We start from the raw sequence: 18510 nt of genomic DNA, 5'->3' as shown, positions 1-18510 counted from the left end.
TCAGGTATTTTTACTTACTTTTTACATCATCCACCACCTTTTATTTCTTGGTGTGGGAGATGGAGGTAAAAAAAGGAGGAAAGGGTAACAGGTATGTATGTGCTGGATAAAAGCTGGTACCAGCACAGGTTCTAAAGACTCTTAGCTATAGGCACATTCATTTTTTTGCATTGACCCTTATTTGATTCATATTTAGAGAGCACTAGAACAATTTGCTACCTGTGATTTAGTCTGCATGATCTCTAGTCAGGAGGGGGAGAGCTTAACAGTAAGGGTAGCACCACAAAATAAGCAAAGGGGTCAAGGTAGAGCAGTATCCCCATTCTGATATTCATTTTCTCTGTAGACTGTGTCAAGTTCCATAGACCAACATAGTCAAAAACTGAAGGAGTGCTTAGAGGTTGGGTGGATGTTGAGAATCAACAGCTTAGAGGGAACTGCAAGTACTCAGCCTCACTGTTAAATAGAACTCAGTATTTCTGTGTAAAAGCGCCTAAATACAGGACAAGGGTCCAAAATTTATGCAAATACATTTAAAAATACAGCCATTTTCATCTAGCTACTTCCTGTTAGGCTTTGCTGCAGAATTTAGTTTCATAGAAGGAACGTAAATACAAATACAAATATTTTCAATGGATTGGAAAGTTAAATTTACAAAACAAATTTAAGAATTACAGCAACTGACTTTCACAGTCTGCTCTCTGTGGGACACTTCTCCCATCCTTTCTCAGAAAACATTAGTTGGAAGGAATCTGTCATCTCCTTTTTCCCCACTATTAAATAACTCGATGGGGATGTGGGAGAACTCTGTTCAAATCCCATGGCTCCTACTCTAGAGAAGAACCTTCTTGCTGTAGGGCTAGAGGCCCTTTCTCATTAACTCTTTCTGAAGCTTTTTTATTGCCTATTGAGATTTAATTATTTATTAGAGGAAGGACTGAAATGCAGGCTTTCCGACTCCCAAAAGCTAGACTCTTGAGCCAGTATCTGCTTAACTCCAACAAATACCAGTTACTCCAAAGTAGAACAATTTCAACAACAGAGTTTAAGAAACCTCCCCGTCTAATGCTCACAGTCCATTACAGGTGAAACGCCATTCAGGAAACTGTTTCTAACCACATTTTGGCTGTTCTTTGCCAGCAGAAGCAAAGTGTATCACTAGTGACTTTGAAATAAAATGCAGCATCTCAGAATATTGATAAAATTATGTTGGATAGTTGCAGTAATTCAGCTGCTTTCTTGCCACTTAGTTATAATCAGCAGTTTTCTTCAAAACTCTGATTCACCCTGTTATTTTATGCCAAGGAAGGACTGGTTTGATGTGACTTTGACCTACATGACTGACAAGCAAAGATTGTGCTACATACCAGAGTGGAAAAAGACAGCATTAAGACACAGAACTTAATTTTCTGCTATGCTGAAGTTGTCTGGTCATCACTCCCTGACACTTCATATGCTGTAGCTATTTTCCCCATACCAGATGATAGTCTTTCTCTAGAGGATATATAAAACCTGATAGCTGTGTGCATCACACTTAGGCCATTCCCAACCCCTGCTTCAAAAAGCTCTAGAGAAGCTGGTATATAAATCAGTGCTTTCCCCACACTGAGGGGACAGTTTTGCTGACATTCTCCCAAACTGACACAGAAGAACTCAAGCTGGGAAAGAAGCTGTTCCACAAACTAAGTGGGAAAGATGTGCATATTCCAAAACAGCTGTATTTCCCTTCCCTATAAAACCCAAAATCTACCTTTGAATTTGCTAGACAGGAAAACTCTTTTCACTCGAGAATGAAATGTTGGGGTTACAGGAGGTAGGTCAATGAAAGTAGCAGCCTCACTGCTCAGGCAAAAAATGCAAATCACATCCTAGAAATCATTTGATACAATCCTTTATCACCCTTTTTTTTTTATAAAAGAGTTGGATTTCCTTAAAAAAAGAGAGACATTTTGGAACTGCAAACAGGGTTTGTTCATTTTCTAATAACTTTCTGAAACTCTGATGCTATTTATAGTTTTATAGCTGACCAAACATGAAAGTTGATTGACATAGGAAAGGGTTGATAATCATTCTATCATCTAAGCAGGTGGAAAAGCTTGAGGGAGCTTACTTGTCTGCGCAAGGTACAGAAAGTAAAGTTCTTAGTCTACTTCTAGTAAAGACTGCCCTATTACCACAGTGATTTCACCCCGACTATCACATTTGAGTTTGTGCAAGCTTGAGAGTTGCATAAAGCTTTGCTCTGCCTAACCAATGTTTTCTCTGTGAACCACACTATGGTTATTCTTCTGCAGACTGGAAGGAAAGGCAGAGAGATCTGCTGCAGTCTGTCAACATTACATCCAAATCACTACCAAAGGTACAACAGAACAAAGATCTTTCAATGCCTCACACTGTACCTCATCACTTGAATATGTTTCATCTCTAAGGACTGACTGCTAAAAAATTATAACCACACTTATATTTCACAATGTTGTTCTAGCAACAAACATAGCAACTCGAACCTTGTATACAGATGGGTGTCTATTTTTTCTGCAGTATGTTTCAGAATGAGAATGCAGCTTTTGCTTGGATAACTGTAGATCCTCAAAGGTATATTTTATCTTTAACTGCTCTATGTCTTTTAGGCTGCTGGGAAGGGAAAATTCTTATTACTGCTTCACATTGTCTCTCCTTCCTTGGAACAGGATAACGTGGATCTTGGTGACCTGATGTTTTCACTCTGCTACCTTCCAACAGCTGGTAGACTAACTATTACAATAATAAAAGCAAGAAACTTAAAGGCAATGGATATCACAGGAGCATCAGGTAGGAATTTATTTAATGCTCAATCCAATTTCTGACCTATTTCCCTCCTGAGTCACAGAACTCCAGTTCTGTCAACATCCAGAATGTTTTTTTGAGAGGAAGGGTCCTTATAGTGCAAGCTCTTGAGTGACTTGAGTACAGGAGTTTCTGAGAAGTAAATAATTTATTTTAGCTTGTACCATTGCAAAGAAGAGCTTAAAATAATCTGCTCTTAGCAAGAGGGCAAGATTATTATTTCTAAAACCACCATGGTTCAGAACAGCAAGAGTTGGCCAACCTGTGTTCATAACATTGGAAATTTGGTTTCACAGCAGAAAGTTGTTATGGCTATGGCACAGAGGCAGACTGACCCTGGATAGTCTCCAAGAGCCACTGAGCCAATTCTGCTTTGTTGGCATATGGACAACACAATGATCATCCCAAACTGTTTTCAGCAACCGTTTCAAGATTTAATAATGAAAACAAGAAACTAATTGAAGTAAGCATTCAAAGACTTCAATACTCAGCTAGCATGGAGTTGTAGAGCTTGCAGAAAGGAACTACAAAGAAACATTTTTTTAAACTACATTCAAAACTTCAAAAATAATTTTAATTCTCTTGGGAAATATAAGCCATTTAATTGTTACACTTTGAAATTGTAATTGTATTCAGCCATATATCAGCAAATCCTAATGTGTACGATACTGTCATCTTCTGCATGTCTTACAAATCTGAAGAAATAATCAGGCTGTCCTAAACAGGCTGATACAAAGGCTGTTTACAAAACAGTCACATATAACACAATTCAGTGGATATTTTAATACCTTTGAGAAGTCAGTACACAACAAGGAGCTTCTTGAACCTAAATTGTTTATTATAAGCATTCAATCAGAATGTCCATTGCCTCCCAGGCAGTCCATTTTAACAAATAAACTCAAATTCCACCCAGGTACAAGTGACAAATTCTGCAAGCAGGTATGGGCATACAAGAAGATAACTCCCTTTACTTTCTGTTTGTGTTTGCTTAGAAAACAACAAAAGAAAACCAATGTTCTTATGATTCACACAGATCCCTATGTGAAGGTTTCTTTAATGTGTGAAGGAAGGCGACTAAAGAAAAGGAAAACTTCCACCAAGAGGAATACCCTTAATCCTGTTTACAATGAAGCCATAGTCTTTGACGTCCCTCCAGAAAATATTGACCAAATTAACTTGTCGATAGCTGTTATGGATTATGACCGGTGAGATACCTGTAGCTGTAAAAAAACAATATCTGTTGGCTTACATTTGTATCCAGGAACAAAGTTATTATTTTTCCCACTATGTGGGAAACAAAATATTTTGTCATGATGATTTTGGTAGAAGACTAAAATTTCTTGAATTTTCAGGCAGAACTTCCTTCCCAAATTTTAAAATACAGATTTGCATCTATAACTGACATAACTAATCTACATATGTATTTATCAGGATGGAAATGACCGAACATATAATCAGACTGTCCACACACTGATTTCCTGTTTGTTAGCAAGTGTGCTAACTCCTTAGAGACACACTTGCATTTCTAAAATTGTGGCTCAGAGTTTACTCATATTTGCAACTAATTACAGAACACAAACAAAGAACTTCCTACATTCTTCATACAAAAATAAGATGCACAAATGCATGCAGACACACGGTGTATGCTATAATGGGGAAAATATTAAATTATCTTGATTAGCTGGAAGATGCAAAGAGCAAACCTATATATTTTATAGGCTATTACATTTTCCCAGCAAGAGTTAATTCTAAAAAGCCTTGACTAATGTCTTTAATAAAATATGTAAGTACTATGGTTCTAAAGGTAAATTTTAAGAAAAAAATATTATGGAACATTTTCACAGTGTAGGTCACAATGAGGTCATTGGAGTGTGTCAAGTAGGCAACGATGCAGAAAGTCTAGGTCGCGACCACTGGAATGAAATGCTTTCGTACCCTCGGAAACCCATTGCTCACTGGCATCCTCTTGCAGAGGTAAGACTTATTTCTTGCTTCCCCTTTACTAAAATTGTGAAAATTCTTCCATATGGCATTAAAAGTTGGATAAAATCTTATGAACAAAAACAAGATCCACACATATACAGTAAATCCTAGAAAAGGACTTGGAAACACCAGTATTAGAAGTCAAGCATAATACGAAAGTAAAGTCTGCTCCTTTCAATTTTAGGGGGGCAGAAAGTATGTCTTTCTACCTTTAACATACACATGAAAACCCAAACATTATACACTGGATAAAGGGTTTGGTTTTGTTTTATAAATAGGATCTTGGGTAGCTTTCACTGATAATTGACATAAATTAATGGGCCTTGTTTAAGGAACGACCAAACAGAGATCTATTGCTTTTATATAGAACAACCTAATTTGACTTCTACTAACACTAAATCCATGCCACTGGCACATCTCAAGGAATGTCTAACTGCACTGAAAAAAAAAATGTTTAAGTGTCTCTGGAGATCTGAGGCGTTAATAAGAAGCCACACAATCAGAAAAGCTTTTCAAGCTTCCTATGTTTTTTTGTTTTGTTTTGTTTTGTTTTTTGTCTTTAGGGCCCTATTCAGCAGAAATGTTATGCAGGTCTTCTGCGCTTGGATGGCTGCCGAAGAGGCTTCCTCACCCTTATAACCTATTCAGCAGAAATCTGGCATTCCTGTTGAACTCTTTCTTAGCCATATCCTCAGGGGCTATTCCACAGAGTCCAGTGGGGTAAACACGTCCTTTTAATCCCTCTGTCTAACCCTTGCTCCCTTCCCAATACAGAGAATGCTAACCCTGATTCATGAGACACAAAAATTCATCAAAGATCTAACTAAATTGCTTCCTAAGAGTTACCATGATTTACTTTTACTGTTACGATCACTGGCTAAAGTCAGATAGTAACCCCACTCAGAAGAAACTACTATGTTTATGAACACCCACAGTGTTACCCCTCTGCTGAAGGCTAGAGAAGACTGTCATACTAAGCCAGGAATAATGCCATAAACACCTAATATACAGAAGCAAGTACTTGGCAGCCTCTATGAGTATACTGTATGCACCAGAGTGCAGGCATGTTACTAGAATGCAACTGAGGACTTTATTTACTTTGTTGTAAACACTAGCTATAGGTGGTTCAATAAATGACAATGGGAAGATGCTACAAAATGGCAAAAATACCACAGTGGTGCTGTGTCTCCATACACAATTACATTTACTGGTGCCTGGCAACCACAGCAGTGCAGTCTTCAGCACAAAGACCTTTGAGTGCTCACAAACTCTACTGCAGCTGGAAGGCACCGTGCCTTTTCAGAACATGGGTGGTGCCAACACACATACATGCTGCCAAAGAAGAGTGTAGAAGATTACAGCACCAAGAACAGTTCCAGCAAAGCGGGGGGCTCTGTCCATACGCTTGTGTCCTCAATGAGAAGCTAGCTACTGGCTGAAGTGCCACATTTGAAATGAGCATTTGGCAGCTGGGCTTAGAAAACGCATCACCTAGCTGCCAGCTGTAGCCAAGCGGTGATAGCAGCAGCTTGACAAAGCATGTGAGGAGTATTGTAATGGTTACTATTTCCCAGAATATGAGAAGTGTCTCTTAGCAGAAGTTGGCTACATCCTTATATCCAACCTGTTTCACCCCTTTAATAAATTTTATTGCAGCCAGAGCCCACAGTTAAGTTTTGACAGCTCTTCCCTTTTTACAGGCATCCTGTTCTTTTCATACATGCCTGGCTAACTTCTTTAGATGTCATTACTGTGAATCACTACATGTCACGGAGCTAAAAAGAGACATATTTTTTTCCTTCCCAGGAATCAAGTGGGGGAGGGTGTCCAGTGCATCCAAGCTGTGCAGAGAAATATATACACAGCATATCATTTTGGTTCCTGAATCAGAATTAGACTCAGCGAGAGCTTCTGAAACCTCTGTGGCCACAGTCATAGGATCCTGAATATTTGCTGAATAGGACCCTCAGTATTCTACTGTGTGAAGAGCTATTGGTTTCAAACAGTGCAATGTTATCCACTTGTAGCATTAATTTGTCAGCTGACTCTACTTCTACCTATAAATTATTTGTGTGGTCATAAGCATTGCCCAAATTCAAGTCATAAGTTCTGTTCATTAAACTAACCAAGATTTTACAAGCAACGCAACAGCAATGAAAACCAAAAAGTAGCTGAAACAGCAACAAACCTGGTTCTTGTATTTGCAAAAAAGATTCAGTATTGCAATGGATAGCTTGGTAAATCGATTTTTTCAAGAATGATTGTCATCAGACATTTGTTTTTGATGATGAGTTGTGTCCTCAGTCTCAGCTGGTGCCTCCTTTCATCTTATATGGAAACAAAATTAATATGGTTCCGTGCAGAAATCCTCAAATCTGAAAAAGTGAAAAGCTATATTCTGTTGGGTGAGAACAAGATACATATGGCATTTGCAATGACACTATGTTCTTTTAGAAAGAAAATAACCATCCATATAACATGGAGGCTGTTAGTCCTCAATCTCTGTAAATAATTTTCCAGTTATGTTTCTTAGTTGTATCCATAGGACTGCAAAAAGTTGGAAGCATATCACAGGTAGCTATGCTCCATCATACATTTAAGTGTGCACAGGCACAAACTGTCATTTTAAAATGCTGTTCCAAATACATGATGCCTGTGAAGATCTTATTTATGATTTGTAATAGAACTAACAGGGCCATCTTACATGACAATATATTGTAACCGTTGGCAAACTCTGACCATTGAACAAATATATCGAAGTACTAAACTCTTTCACATGAAGAAATCTATGTCCTGGAACAAGAGCTTCTGGAATAATTTTTTGATCATTATTTAGCCATGCATGGAGTTAACTCCGCCTTCAAACTTTTCCAGGGAGAATCCGATTCAAGTTTTTACATTGGGATATTTATTAAATAAATGCACATGCAAAGTATGTGTATTTCATACACGCTATTTTGCCTGAAACAAACTTACAGGTATGGAACCCTTGTCTTTATACATAGTTCACATGAGTTTATGCACACACACGTTTCCTTCATGTCGTTATGAATGCTCACCAAGCATTTTGGATTTACAATTGAGCTGACACAAATATGCCTACACAGACTGGAGAAAACACTCAAAAATTTGATCCAAAATCAGAAAAAAATTAGTTTTATCACTATCTATCAGTTGAGGATCTCCCAGAAGATCAGAACTGCTAATGGGTAAAGCACAGCTTTACCTTTACAGAGTCTTGGATCTGCTGTAAATGCGTACTGCAGCTATAAAGCATACGTCCTGTAAATCTAATGTTTTTCAAAAACCTCAAGCTATGCAGCCATAGCATACAGCACATATTGTGAAGCATCCAGGATTTCCAGACATGGCAGCTGTCTGGAACAGTCTGAAATTACCATGCATAATAACACTTCAAAGCCTGCCCAAGCAAAATTTCCAAATAGAAAATTGGGCATGTCCAGAAAAAAACAAAAATACAGATATAAACTGTATAAATATAAAATATTTATACAGTAATATTTATATACAAATATAAAACTATTTCACTAGACTTTCAACTGAAGCTGATAGACTGCTTTGTATCAGCAGGCCAGTGGTACAGTACAGTGCTCATATCTGTTCATGCATGAACCTCACTTCAGGCAAATCTTGAACTCTTTACTCAGACACAATTCCCAGGAGTGGAGATGTGTGGAGATACGCATAAGCAAAGAGGGCGGATTTTCTCTTTTGAAGTAGAGTTCTTTGATTCCCTGGACAAATCATGATACACGCATCCCTGCTTGGAATGCAAAGCAGGCAGCTGCATGCTTTCCCACTGAAACCGCTATTCCTAGGGCAATGTTAGGAGTATAGCTTCTATAAAAAGGAGAACACCTATGCAGCAGGCTCATTTCCTTTCCATAGATGAGTGTAGAAGTCTTTCTAAGATTTGTCCCTAGCAACTCAAAGGGGCATGAACAAAAAAAGTAATATCATTATAAATGCTAGTGTTTTTGATTTTATTACCATACTCAGTTTATTTAATGCTCAAGGGGCTGGCAGCAAGAGAATGATTTTGAATCCAGTTCTATTCAAAAGAAGAAATCTGTGTTCTCTGAGCATTTAAAGTGGAACCCAGTGCACCTCAAAGGCTTAGGGACTAGGAAGAAAACCTAATTTTTATTAAATTCTCGTACTTCTTGCTTTCCAGTTCACGACTTGCAAACCGTTACTCAGGCTGCAGCATTACTATATGCTTTTTAAAATATTTGCCTTATAATAGCAGCACATGTGGGATGATAGTTATTTTCTATATTGGCATATTTCATTCTTCACCTTTATAGTCCACTTAACCAATGCTATATTTGCTAACAAATTTACACATTGTGGTTCTGATGGGCCAGTACATTGCTGCTGTCTTTGCATTTTAGTACAATAATGCAACAGCACACTGGAAGGAACAGAAGATTTACTGCTACAAAAGCAACTGGAGACAGAGAGATAATCATGACCCCAATAATGTTCACTCTTTCTTTTTTGAACTGTTTCCCAGACATGGTTTAGTAGTAGGGCTCATAAAAATAATTCCAAACCCCCGGCCCTCGTTTGTTTTCTTATTTCCTGTGAATGTGCAATTATATTGCATGACCACTACAGCAACTTTGAAATAGAAAAGGAAATCCCTTAGAAATGCACCTCAGCAAGATTTTAATCCTGCTTCTCTCATTAAATATGTGCTGTTAAACTGTTACTTGTAGTTTTCCAGAATAAACCACAACTTCAGATGTTCTTTTATGAAAAAGCAATGAGTGTTAATGAGAAAGTCTTCCAAGATACTGACACAGAGGCAGATTATAATGGGCAGTTCTGTGAAATTCTTATGCTAAAACACTCACAGCACCACCCTTCTGCAATTGAGTATGGGAATATTTCTTCATCCATTTTCACTGAAAACACAAAATGTTTCTGTTCTGCTTTGTTTCATTTTTCCCTGTAAGTAATCCTGGTAGTGGATCATGCATCTCAATCTGGGGAAGCAAGGACTACCAGAACAAAAACCAGGCATATATTAAAAAAGATTCACAGCTCAGACTGATCCTACCAGTCAGTGCACAGTTCAGCATTCTACCCCCGCTAATCCGTAAAACAGAAGAAGCAGTAATTACAAAAAAGGTGTTAAGTAGTGGTCCAATTTAACTACCACTAACAGAACTGAATAGTATACAGCCAAACTGAGCCAGAGCTGATTCAGTCTTGGATGAAACAACAACAAAGGACAACATAAAACAAAAGTAAAAGATTATTTTAGTCCACTCTTCTGGGCTTGAGGGGAGGGCTAATAAAGGGCAATCATTCTTCAGCAAACTCAGGAGCCTTTTTTTACACCAAGCATTATATGTAGCTATATCAACACTGAAGACCTAAAGCAAGAGGTACAAGAGACATATTTACACTTTTATCACTTGGCAACATTAGAGCACTGAGGGGACCTATTTGCCATGAAAAACAAAATAGCTGCAAACTCTCTTTTGGGTTAAAAGTAGCAAACAATAAAGGGGAAGGGATTAGAAACTGTCTGGAAAGTCTGTCTGACCCGGTTAGAAATCTATCTGAAATTATATTACTGTTAATGCATTTTGTGTTCATTTGAACAGAAGGAAATGAAAAACGTACAATAGGTGACTGAGTCTGAAATGCCATCAATTAAAGGTTTTCTTCTGTTTAGAATAATGTATTGTCAAATGATTACAGCCCATTATCAAGCAGGAAAAAAATAACTTTTTTTTTATCTAGGAAGCAAAAAGTATGTAAGGAAAGTAATCTACAATACTATGGGATTTAATAAAAGCACTCTGTGATGGGAAAAATGGCAGCAGAATGGAATTTCTAAAAGATATTTTTAAAAATGCTAACGTCACCTTGATTCTTGCTGTAATTAGTGAAAGGCCTTGCTTGCACCCATAATTCTGCTCTGAAGTGACAGTCTTAGAGCACGTGAACCAAGCTGTGCAAGGTGTGAATTATCTTGTAATGGCACTGCACATTCCAGGCTGAGTAGTTTAAAGAGCTGCATTAAAAGTTAATTTCCAATACAGTGGGTTGGGCAAGGAACTACAGCTGCAAGTACTCCAGGGTCCTGCAGTTCTCTGAAAGGACCTCCATCTTCTTCAAGGTCCGTGAAATGCACTAATCCAGATGGCAGTGATGAGACACTACTCAGGAAAGGTATCATCAGGATATACCTCAACTGTTGACTGAACACAGCACACCTGGCACAGAGGGGAAGATGACAAGAGGACTTGTAAGCATCTGGGTTGTTTGTTTGTTTGTTTTGTCTGTTTTTTTTAGTTCTTCCTTCCTTTGCTCAAATGTAGCCATTGTAAACCTGCAATGTTCTGTTCAGTTGCATGCTGGCCAGCTGCCATTTTTAATATCCATTGCAAAGGTATGTGAAGAGAGATGTGTTGTTTTGGTGTACTTTTTTTTTTATATCACATGAACATTGTACTATACTTTATTCTTTCTTGTTCAATAAACAGTTGTTGTATCTCTCTGTTTCATGTCTAATTTTGGAGAGTAGGGCCACACCTGTATTAAGGCTCTCTCAATTATCTGGGCATTTTGTTTGTTTAGTAGAAATAATGCATGATTCCTTTTGCAGTGATGGTTTGAGGGATAAAAGTTTCTTAATTTTATAATATGTATTACAATCTTCTAAACACAAGTAAGAAATGTACTATGATTTATTTATATAGATCTAGTCTGAACAAGTAATTTTGTTCTTAATAAAAACTCTGTAAGAAAATGTGCCATTGTAATTTTTCCTATTTTGTATTTAATACATTAATGTTTAAGTCATTATTCAAAGAAGTCCCAGCAAACACTTTGGAAGTGTTTTAACTCAACTCTTCTCCATAGATGTTGTTTTGATAAAATAAATGATACCAGAGAGACAAAGTTGTTAACATGGCTGTTACTTTACAGCACTCAAACAGGATCTGAGGTTTTGAATACAGAAACACCCCCCCTTGTTTCATCCCATGGCCATAATCATCATTAGAGAAAGAGTTTTAGAGATATCAAACATGAATTGCATATATTTACTATTAAGAAGAGCATAAAGAGGTTAGAGAAGTGCTTCTACTGAGTGACAGTGTGGTAAATTAACAGAATTAGTATTTAGCATGGCAGATTAACAAAATTAGCATCCTTCCTGTAAACACCTGACATGTACCTCAGGGAAGTTCCCAGGAGTCCACTGGCAGAGGCCAGAAACAAATGGAAAAGCATTTGTAGAAGTATGACCGTATGACCACTGAACTGCACCTAAACTGCACCTAAAAGGCTACATTCTTCTCTTGTTTCACACCTACTGAAATTGCATATCCATCAGAAAAGGTCTTACACATGCACATCTAATTAAGGAAGAGTTTCTCTGGCTCTTTAGGGATAAGTTCAGCCTTTTCTCATTTGGAAGATCCAGCTTGCTTGCATCTACTGCATTAATAAAGGGTCACTGACATACAAACTGTGGCCACAAAACAATAATTTCATGCAACTAAAAAAGAATTTTAATGCAGCTCTGTTCTCTCCTTGGGACTATTTGAGATTACAGACAGATGCAGAAGAAAGGAAAACAGTCCTGTAGTTTTCAATTTGATATTATCTTCAATCATGGTAACACCTATAGGCTGTAAATAGACTGTTTTTCTGCTTTCCATACAGATACGAAAAAGGAAAGTATATGCTCCAGAGAGCTGACTTGGTAAGATAACAAGAGAGATGGAACTCTCCATTAACTAAGGACAGCTGAATGTCTGATTGCAACAGCCTCTGCACATAAGACTGTTCCTGAACTGAAAGTGACAAGCAGATGGTTGATAATCGACATTGAAAAAGTCTAGTCAATAGCACATAAGACATCCTACAGAATGGTGAACCTGCGAAGTCAAGGGAACCTGCACAGTTAATATCCGGTGAGATAAAAATTCAGGGAGATACCTCGTTGCCAACAAGCTTTACTGGCAGCTGACTATGAGTTTCCACACGGGGAAGACCTGCTTCATATCAACAAATTCTAAAAATAACCTGAAGTGATAGAAGAGGATGGATGGTGCAAAAACAATGTTCCTGAATAACCTAAGACACAAGCCATTACCGTAAGAAATCAGTAACTCAGAAAGTAGCTTTCCCTAGATTAGCCAGTTCTGAAAAGTTATTTTACAATCTGATTCATATTGTATCCAACAGCTTCTAGATGGGATCAGCAGAAAAAAAACATACATTAATTCTGTCCAGTTTGCATCCTTTGTAAGCCAAACTAATAGAAATGCCGACTGGTACAGCCTTTTAATAAATCATGGAGCCACAAAAAAATAGGACAGAACCTCTGCATCTAAAGCCATGATAAAGTTATTGAACTTTGCAAGTAACTTTTCCAGGAAAGTGAGTTATATAATGTTATATATACTTACCACAAAGTAATTCCATTCACGTCTGACAACGTTGTGAATGAGCTAGAACTGTGTTGTGGTAAGCCCTAACAGCAGTTTCTAATATAAGCAACATGCAAATTATTATAAGACTCTTGGTGGAAATTCTAAATAAAACAAAACAAAAAGCTACTCTCTGCCTTGAAACAAAATCACAGATTGATTAGGGCTATATCCTAACCTCACAATCCTACTTCTGCAAAGAGGAAGTTCCAGCACTCAGAACTGAGAGCTGAAGTTGTTCCTTACTAGTGACAAAGTTTATTTCAAGTAACACTTCTTACCACCCTGATCGGCGTTTGCCATTTTAACAGCATCCAATAATTTGCTGGCTATACTTAAGCACTTCTCATTTCCAAATTAATTTACCACATGCTTCAGTCTGGTGCACCACACCATCAAAAAGGTCATGGACTTAACACACTTAATAACTTGCAAATAACATTCAGTGAATTTATGTTCCAATACAAACACAAGTGGGAAAATCTACAAATGTTCTATAACATGTAAGTGCCTGAACAGAGAGTCTAATCCAAAGAGCCTAACCAAAGCAACTTCAATATTAAATAAAAGTTTCAGAAATGTCAATAAGCCAGCTAGTGTTAGATTCTTACCCAAAAGAGAAAAACAGCTAATAAAAATATCTTTGTGTGGGAATCCATCCTTAATAATGACAAAATTCTATACCGATCTTTATACATTTTTGTAATTTTCAGTTTAGCAGGTGGAATGCTTTCTAGAATGTTACTGTAACCATACCATTTATATCCAGGTAAATAACTGACACAAATATTCTTAAAACAATAGATTATTAGAGTTCAGCTAAGATCTCCAAAATGGATATATAATAAAAAATCATCATTTAAAAATACAGCAGTTTCTCAAAGAGGCCTTTTGAATGACTTTTTTTTAAGGTGATCATTCACAATCAATACTAAATAACATCACTAAATAGCAATTGATGAATAATCACATAATTTAGCTTAAACAAACAATTCAAATTCAAAACTCGCCAGTCAGCCCTTCAATCTTACTGAAACTCAGTTCAGAATAGGCACTGTCCTAGTAGAAACTGTTCTCCTCCTCCCCAAAAACAATCTTTTGATCACACTACAGGTATTTCCTCAGTTCAAAACCACAGCTCTCCAAACATGATAGCATTTTATTTTCAGTTTGAAATGCTTTAACGTATACCACATGTTTCAGAGAAAGAATATTAAGTATTCTAAAAATCTTTGCTAAGTCTGGTCCTGGTCCTCTCTTGTCAGTTACCCATGAGGAATCTCACCAGCTTCTAACTTAGGTAGGCTGCATTGGTGCATCTGATATTGGATCACTACTCAAGGATTGCACTTTCATGCAGCAGCAACATACATAATTGTAAAGTTCAAATGACCTTTAGAAGACAATCTGTTTCAGTTTGCATTTCATTGCTAACATCTTAAAAATAAATAAAGCTTTTAATTCTGATGGAAAAGGAATTTGGGAGCTACAGGAACTGCAAACGCCTGGAAGTCTTATGTCCATTGCATGACTCCACCAAATAGAACAGTAGGTACATTTTTGGTCAGTAAATAAAATATGTTTAGGCTATCATAAGTAGTAGAAGACTCCCTAAATTGGTACTATACAGTAAAGATTGCAGAAACCTCCTCTATATCTGGGACTCTGTTCAGTACTACACAGTTCCAGCAACAGTAACTGGAAACAAACATATTACCACTACAGATGTTTTTCTTGCTATCAGTAGCAGGAGCTAAGGTTTTCTGTCCTTAGTCTCCATTTTTTCCAGTTACTTCATTACTCGCATCTTTCTCCGGATGTTTCTAAATGTCCCAAGACTTCTTCCACTTCTGTACAGCTTGCACCAAGAGTTAAAGTGGATGGAAACAGAAGGAGGAAATCTCAGTCTGACACTGGAGCTGACTCTCCTTCTCTCTCTCAGTGAGAAAGGACAGGAAGCTACTTCCCCCTACCCTTTATTTAAATCCACTTTAAATTAAAATTCATTGGTCCAAAGCCTATCAAATTACAGCTTGAGATCATCACAATTCCACAACCCAAAAAATAAAAATAAGGATACAAAATAAATGACTTCCTTTCATCAGGAGCATCTTTAGCTTTGGGTGTGAGCCTTTGCTGAATTCTTTTTTGTTTCCCCAAATCGATCTGAAAATTTGAGTGCCATTCTCTTCCAGATTCCCTTTCTGCTACCACCCCATTAGGCAGGACAGTACATTTCAGTAAAACCTTCAAAACATCCAGAATTCTTTGAACAAGCTCTAAGATGCTTTGCTTTGGAAATTCCATTCCAAGTAGAAATAACATCTAAGTTGCATCTAAATATATGCATAATAGTTTTTTAATTTTCTACAGTTCTCACTCTCATTTTTTCCACTTCAGATATCTGTCTTTTCTGCTCCTCCTGTTCTTTCTTCAAAACCTTTCCCTCATCATCCTTCCCTTAGTGCTTTCCCCATCAGTGATTTTACTAGACAGATGGCTTCAATGATTCTCATTCTTCACATGTAAGAATAATTTCCCAAACATATTGATTTCTCCTGCAGTTTTGCTGGCAAGATCAGCTCCAACAGACAAAGTTGGTAATGATCTGTTCCAACTGTTACTCACACTTGGTCTGCTATTACTTCACAGCAATAACATTTTCATTAGAAAGGTGTGTATTTTGTCTTCCAGTGACAGATCAAAAGCATAAGGACACCAGCACTGCTTCAGAATGTCAGAACATGACAGAATAAATTGCCAGATTGAAATGTAAAGAATTAATAGTAATATCCAGACTTGATCCACTTTTGATGAATGCTGCAAAATCCAAGGTGGCAGCAAATCACAAAATCACTAGCTACTCATGTCTGTTCCTAAAGACATCAGACATTTGTCAATACATGTGAAATTTGAAAAAGTATATTAATAAAATATTTCAGATCATAACATAGGAGCATTCTGACATTTATCCAAAGGAGAGTTCAGGACCACAGTAATGTTTGCTCTCATAGAGCAAGGGAAGGAGAGGTGAGACAGTTGTCTTTAGAAATGGTGTTACCATAGGTTTCAGGTGAACTGACATAATACTTGTTCTATATTAATTTTCTTTCCTCTCTGCCACACCCTGTGCCTTCTAAGAACTCTTCCAATAAAGGTAATAACCCCAGGCAAAGCAAACAATTTGAAATCTGCATACCATTTTTTGTTTAAGATGCTTGAGTGGAAAGCATATTTCAGGGGGTAAGACAAGCAAGCAAGTTTTCAGTGTGTGAGTAATGCAAAGCATCATGCATTCAGCAGTAACGATTGCTAGCTACCCACGGAAGTAAACGAATTAGCTAATTTTCTCTCCTGCTGTCAAGATGCCATTACACATCCTTTTAGGTATACCCATCTGAATAAATGCGTGAAAACACGCATGGGAACAGCATATGTACAGTATGCATGCTCATATGCCATACAAAGAAAATACCCCATGGGGACCTCAGAGTACTATTTGGGTACATAGTAAGCCATGAAAAACAGAGCAAAAGCTAGAGAAACCCCACGTCAGGAATGCTGAATCTATTTTGGTCTGGACAAAACTATAGCTGATGCAGAATATAAGGAACATATAACCTGTTTAGTGCCACCACTGGCCCTTCTTCCCTAACTAGCTTTTCTGTAGGAATGGAGTATCAGATCCACATTCACATTTCCTACCATTTAGTCCTCTGTTTTACAGATAGAACCATATTACTATAAAAAACCTGCATTTCAGTAGTTTCTTTCTATGTCACTCAGACCAGCAGAGGACAATCATGCAGGTGGCTACAAGCAAAACACAGGAGTGGAAGAAAACCTGCAAATCTCCTTAGAGGCTTGCATGCTGGATTGGTTTCCTCTCAGTTCTTTCACACACAGAACAAACCAACAGATGACATTTAAAGACAATCCCACATTAGCTGATTGAACAATTATCCTGAACAGCCCAAGAACAACCCGGCCTTTAAGTTCATAAAAAATTTCTATAGTACCTTTTGAGAGAGGTCTCTTACATGGCTCTCCAAAATATAAATTTTACTTTCCATGTCCTATACCCAAAGCAATAGGTATAAAATGGGCTGCTGTAGAGGAAGGATGAGAGTACCTGTGGAATAGCAGGCTGCACATGGCATATCATCTCCATTTTTTATATGGAGTGCAGGTACACGGAGAAAATAAAATTTACATATCCATTAGTATTGGGTATGAATTTAAAAGCTAAAGGTCTGATCTTTTTGGAATAATAAGCATCTTAAAGCAGGTTATTTACTCTAAAAATAGAGTTTTGAACAACCCCAGATGCTAAGCTAAAAGAGCTTAGTATCCTTTTTTGGCACTCTGGACACAACCTGCATACAATGCATGGTGAATTGTGAAATCTGTAACATAAATGACCTGCTTAGCACTGTATCTTTGCGAAGAGCAGGCACAAAGCACTCAGGTTGCTGTCTTTAGCTAGAAGACAATCCTTTCTCTTTGCGAAATTCCCTGCCTTATTTACCATAGCCTTCCTGCTGCCTCAACAAACAAGGCAGCAGTAATAGACAACTGATTACTACACATCCTTTATTATTCTTAAGAATGCACGCCAGTTTGAATGTCGCAGGAGCCAGGGGTGCAGGGGTAGCATATGATGTTATCTTGCTCCTAAGCTGCATCATGTGTCTTGTCTGGCCTCTTCTAAGATACTACTGTAAATCTACAGGAATGGCCTTTACAATATGCTAGCAAGCCTTGACTTTTATCAAGAAGAAATTCACCCTGACTCTTCCAAGTCCCCAAATACTGACACACAGTGTTTTTTATGCAACACAGTCTAGAAAGGAAATCTGAGCTTTTTGACCCAAAAGATTCAACACAAAGCTTAAAAAATAATTCCAACAAAAAGCAACTGTGATAGTGACCTCAGACAGAGCTTATTATAATAGTATATATAACACCGTTATAGTAACACATGTATCTATGCATGATGAACATTCCTTTTAGTAAAGTGACTTTAATTCATCTCTCTGCCATAAGTCTGCCACTGATCTCTCTGTTCCAACAGTGTTTTTCTGTTTGTTTTGAATTCCAAAAGAAGCAGCATGGGTATGCTTCAGACTGTGCCTAAAATAGCAGCTGTTTTATAATTACTGTCTGAGACCTAAATTACAAAAGCCTGTCACTTCCAGAAAAGTTGTCATTACTGAAAGGATTT

At 37.5% G+C, this 18510-nt stretch overlaps 1 protein-coding gene across 6 annotated transcripts in view; it reads left to right on the top strand.

Annotated features, from left to right (window-relative positions):
- The window catches only part of SYT9 (synaptotagmin 9), a 68610-nt gene extending 55863 nt beyond the window's left edge, over positions 1-12747 (top strand). For 2 of the 6 annotated variants that reach the window (XM_067296166.1, XM_067296169.1), the window contains 4 exons: positions 2688-2808; positions 3857-4028; positions 4668-4797; positions 10887-11338. In XM_067296166.1, coding sequence (XP_067152267.1) covers positions 2688-2808; positions 3857-4028; positions 4668-4797; positions 10887-11045 — 582 coding nt within the window. In that variant the 3' untranslated portion in view covers positions 11046-11338. Of the gene's footprint in view, positions 1-2687; positions 2809-3856; positions 4029-4667; positions 4798-5369; positions 5527-10886; positions 11339-12516 lie in introns of those variants that run through there. The other 4 variants (XM_067296168.1, XM_067296170.1, XM_067296171.1 and 1 more) reach the window with 4 other exon arrangements.
- The last annotated feature ends 5763 nt before the right edge of the window (positions 12748-18510 follow it).

The sequence above is a fragment of the Apteryx mantelli genome, chromosome 4 (assembly GCF_036417845.1).
Source record: "Apteryx mantelli isolate bAptMan1 chromosome 4, bAptMan1.hap1, whole genome shotgun sequence".
Lineage (NCBI taxonomy): Eukaryota > Metazoa > Chordata > Aves > Apterygiformes > Apterygidae > Apteryx > Apteryx mantelli.
The sequence above is the reverse complement of the archived record's forward strand: the minus strand, read 5'-3'. Positions and strand labels throughout refer to the sequence as shown.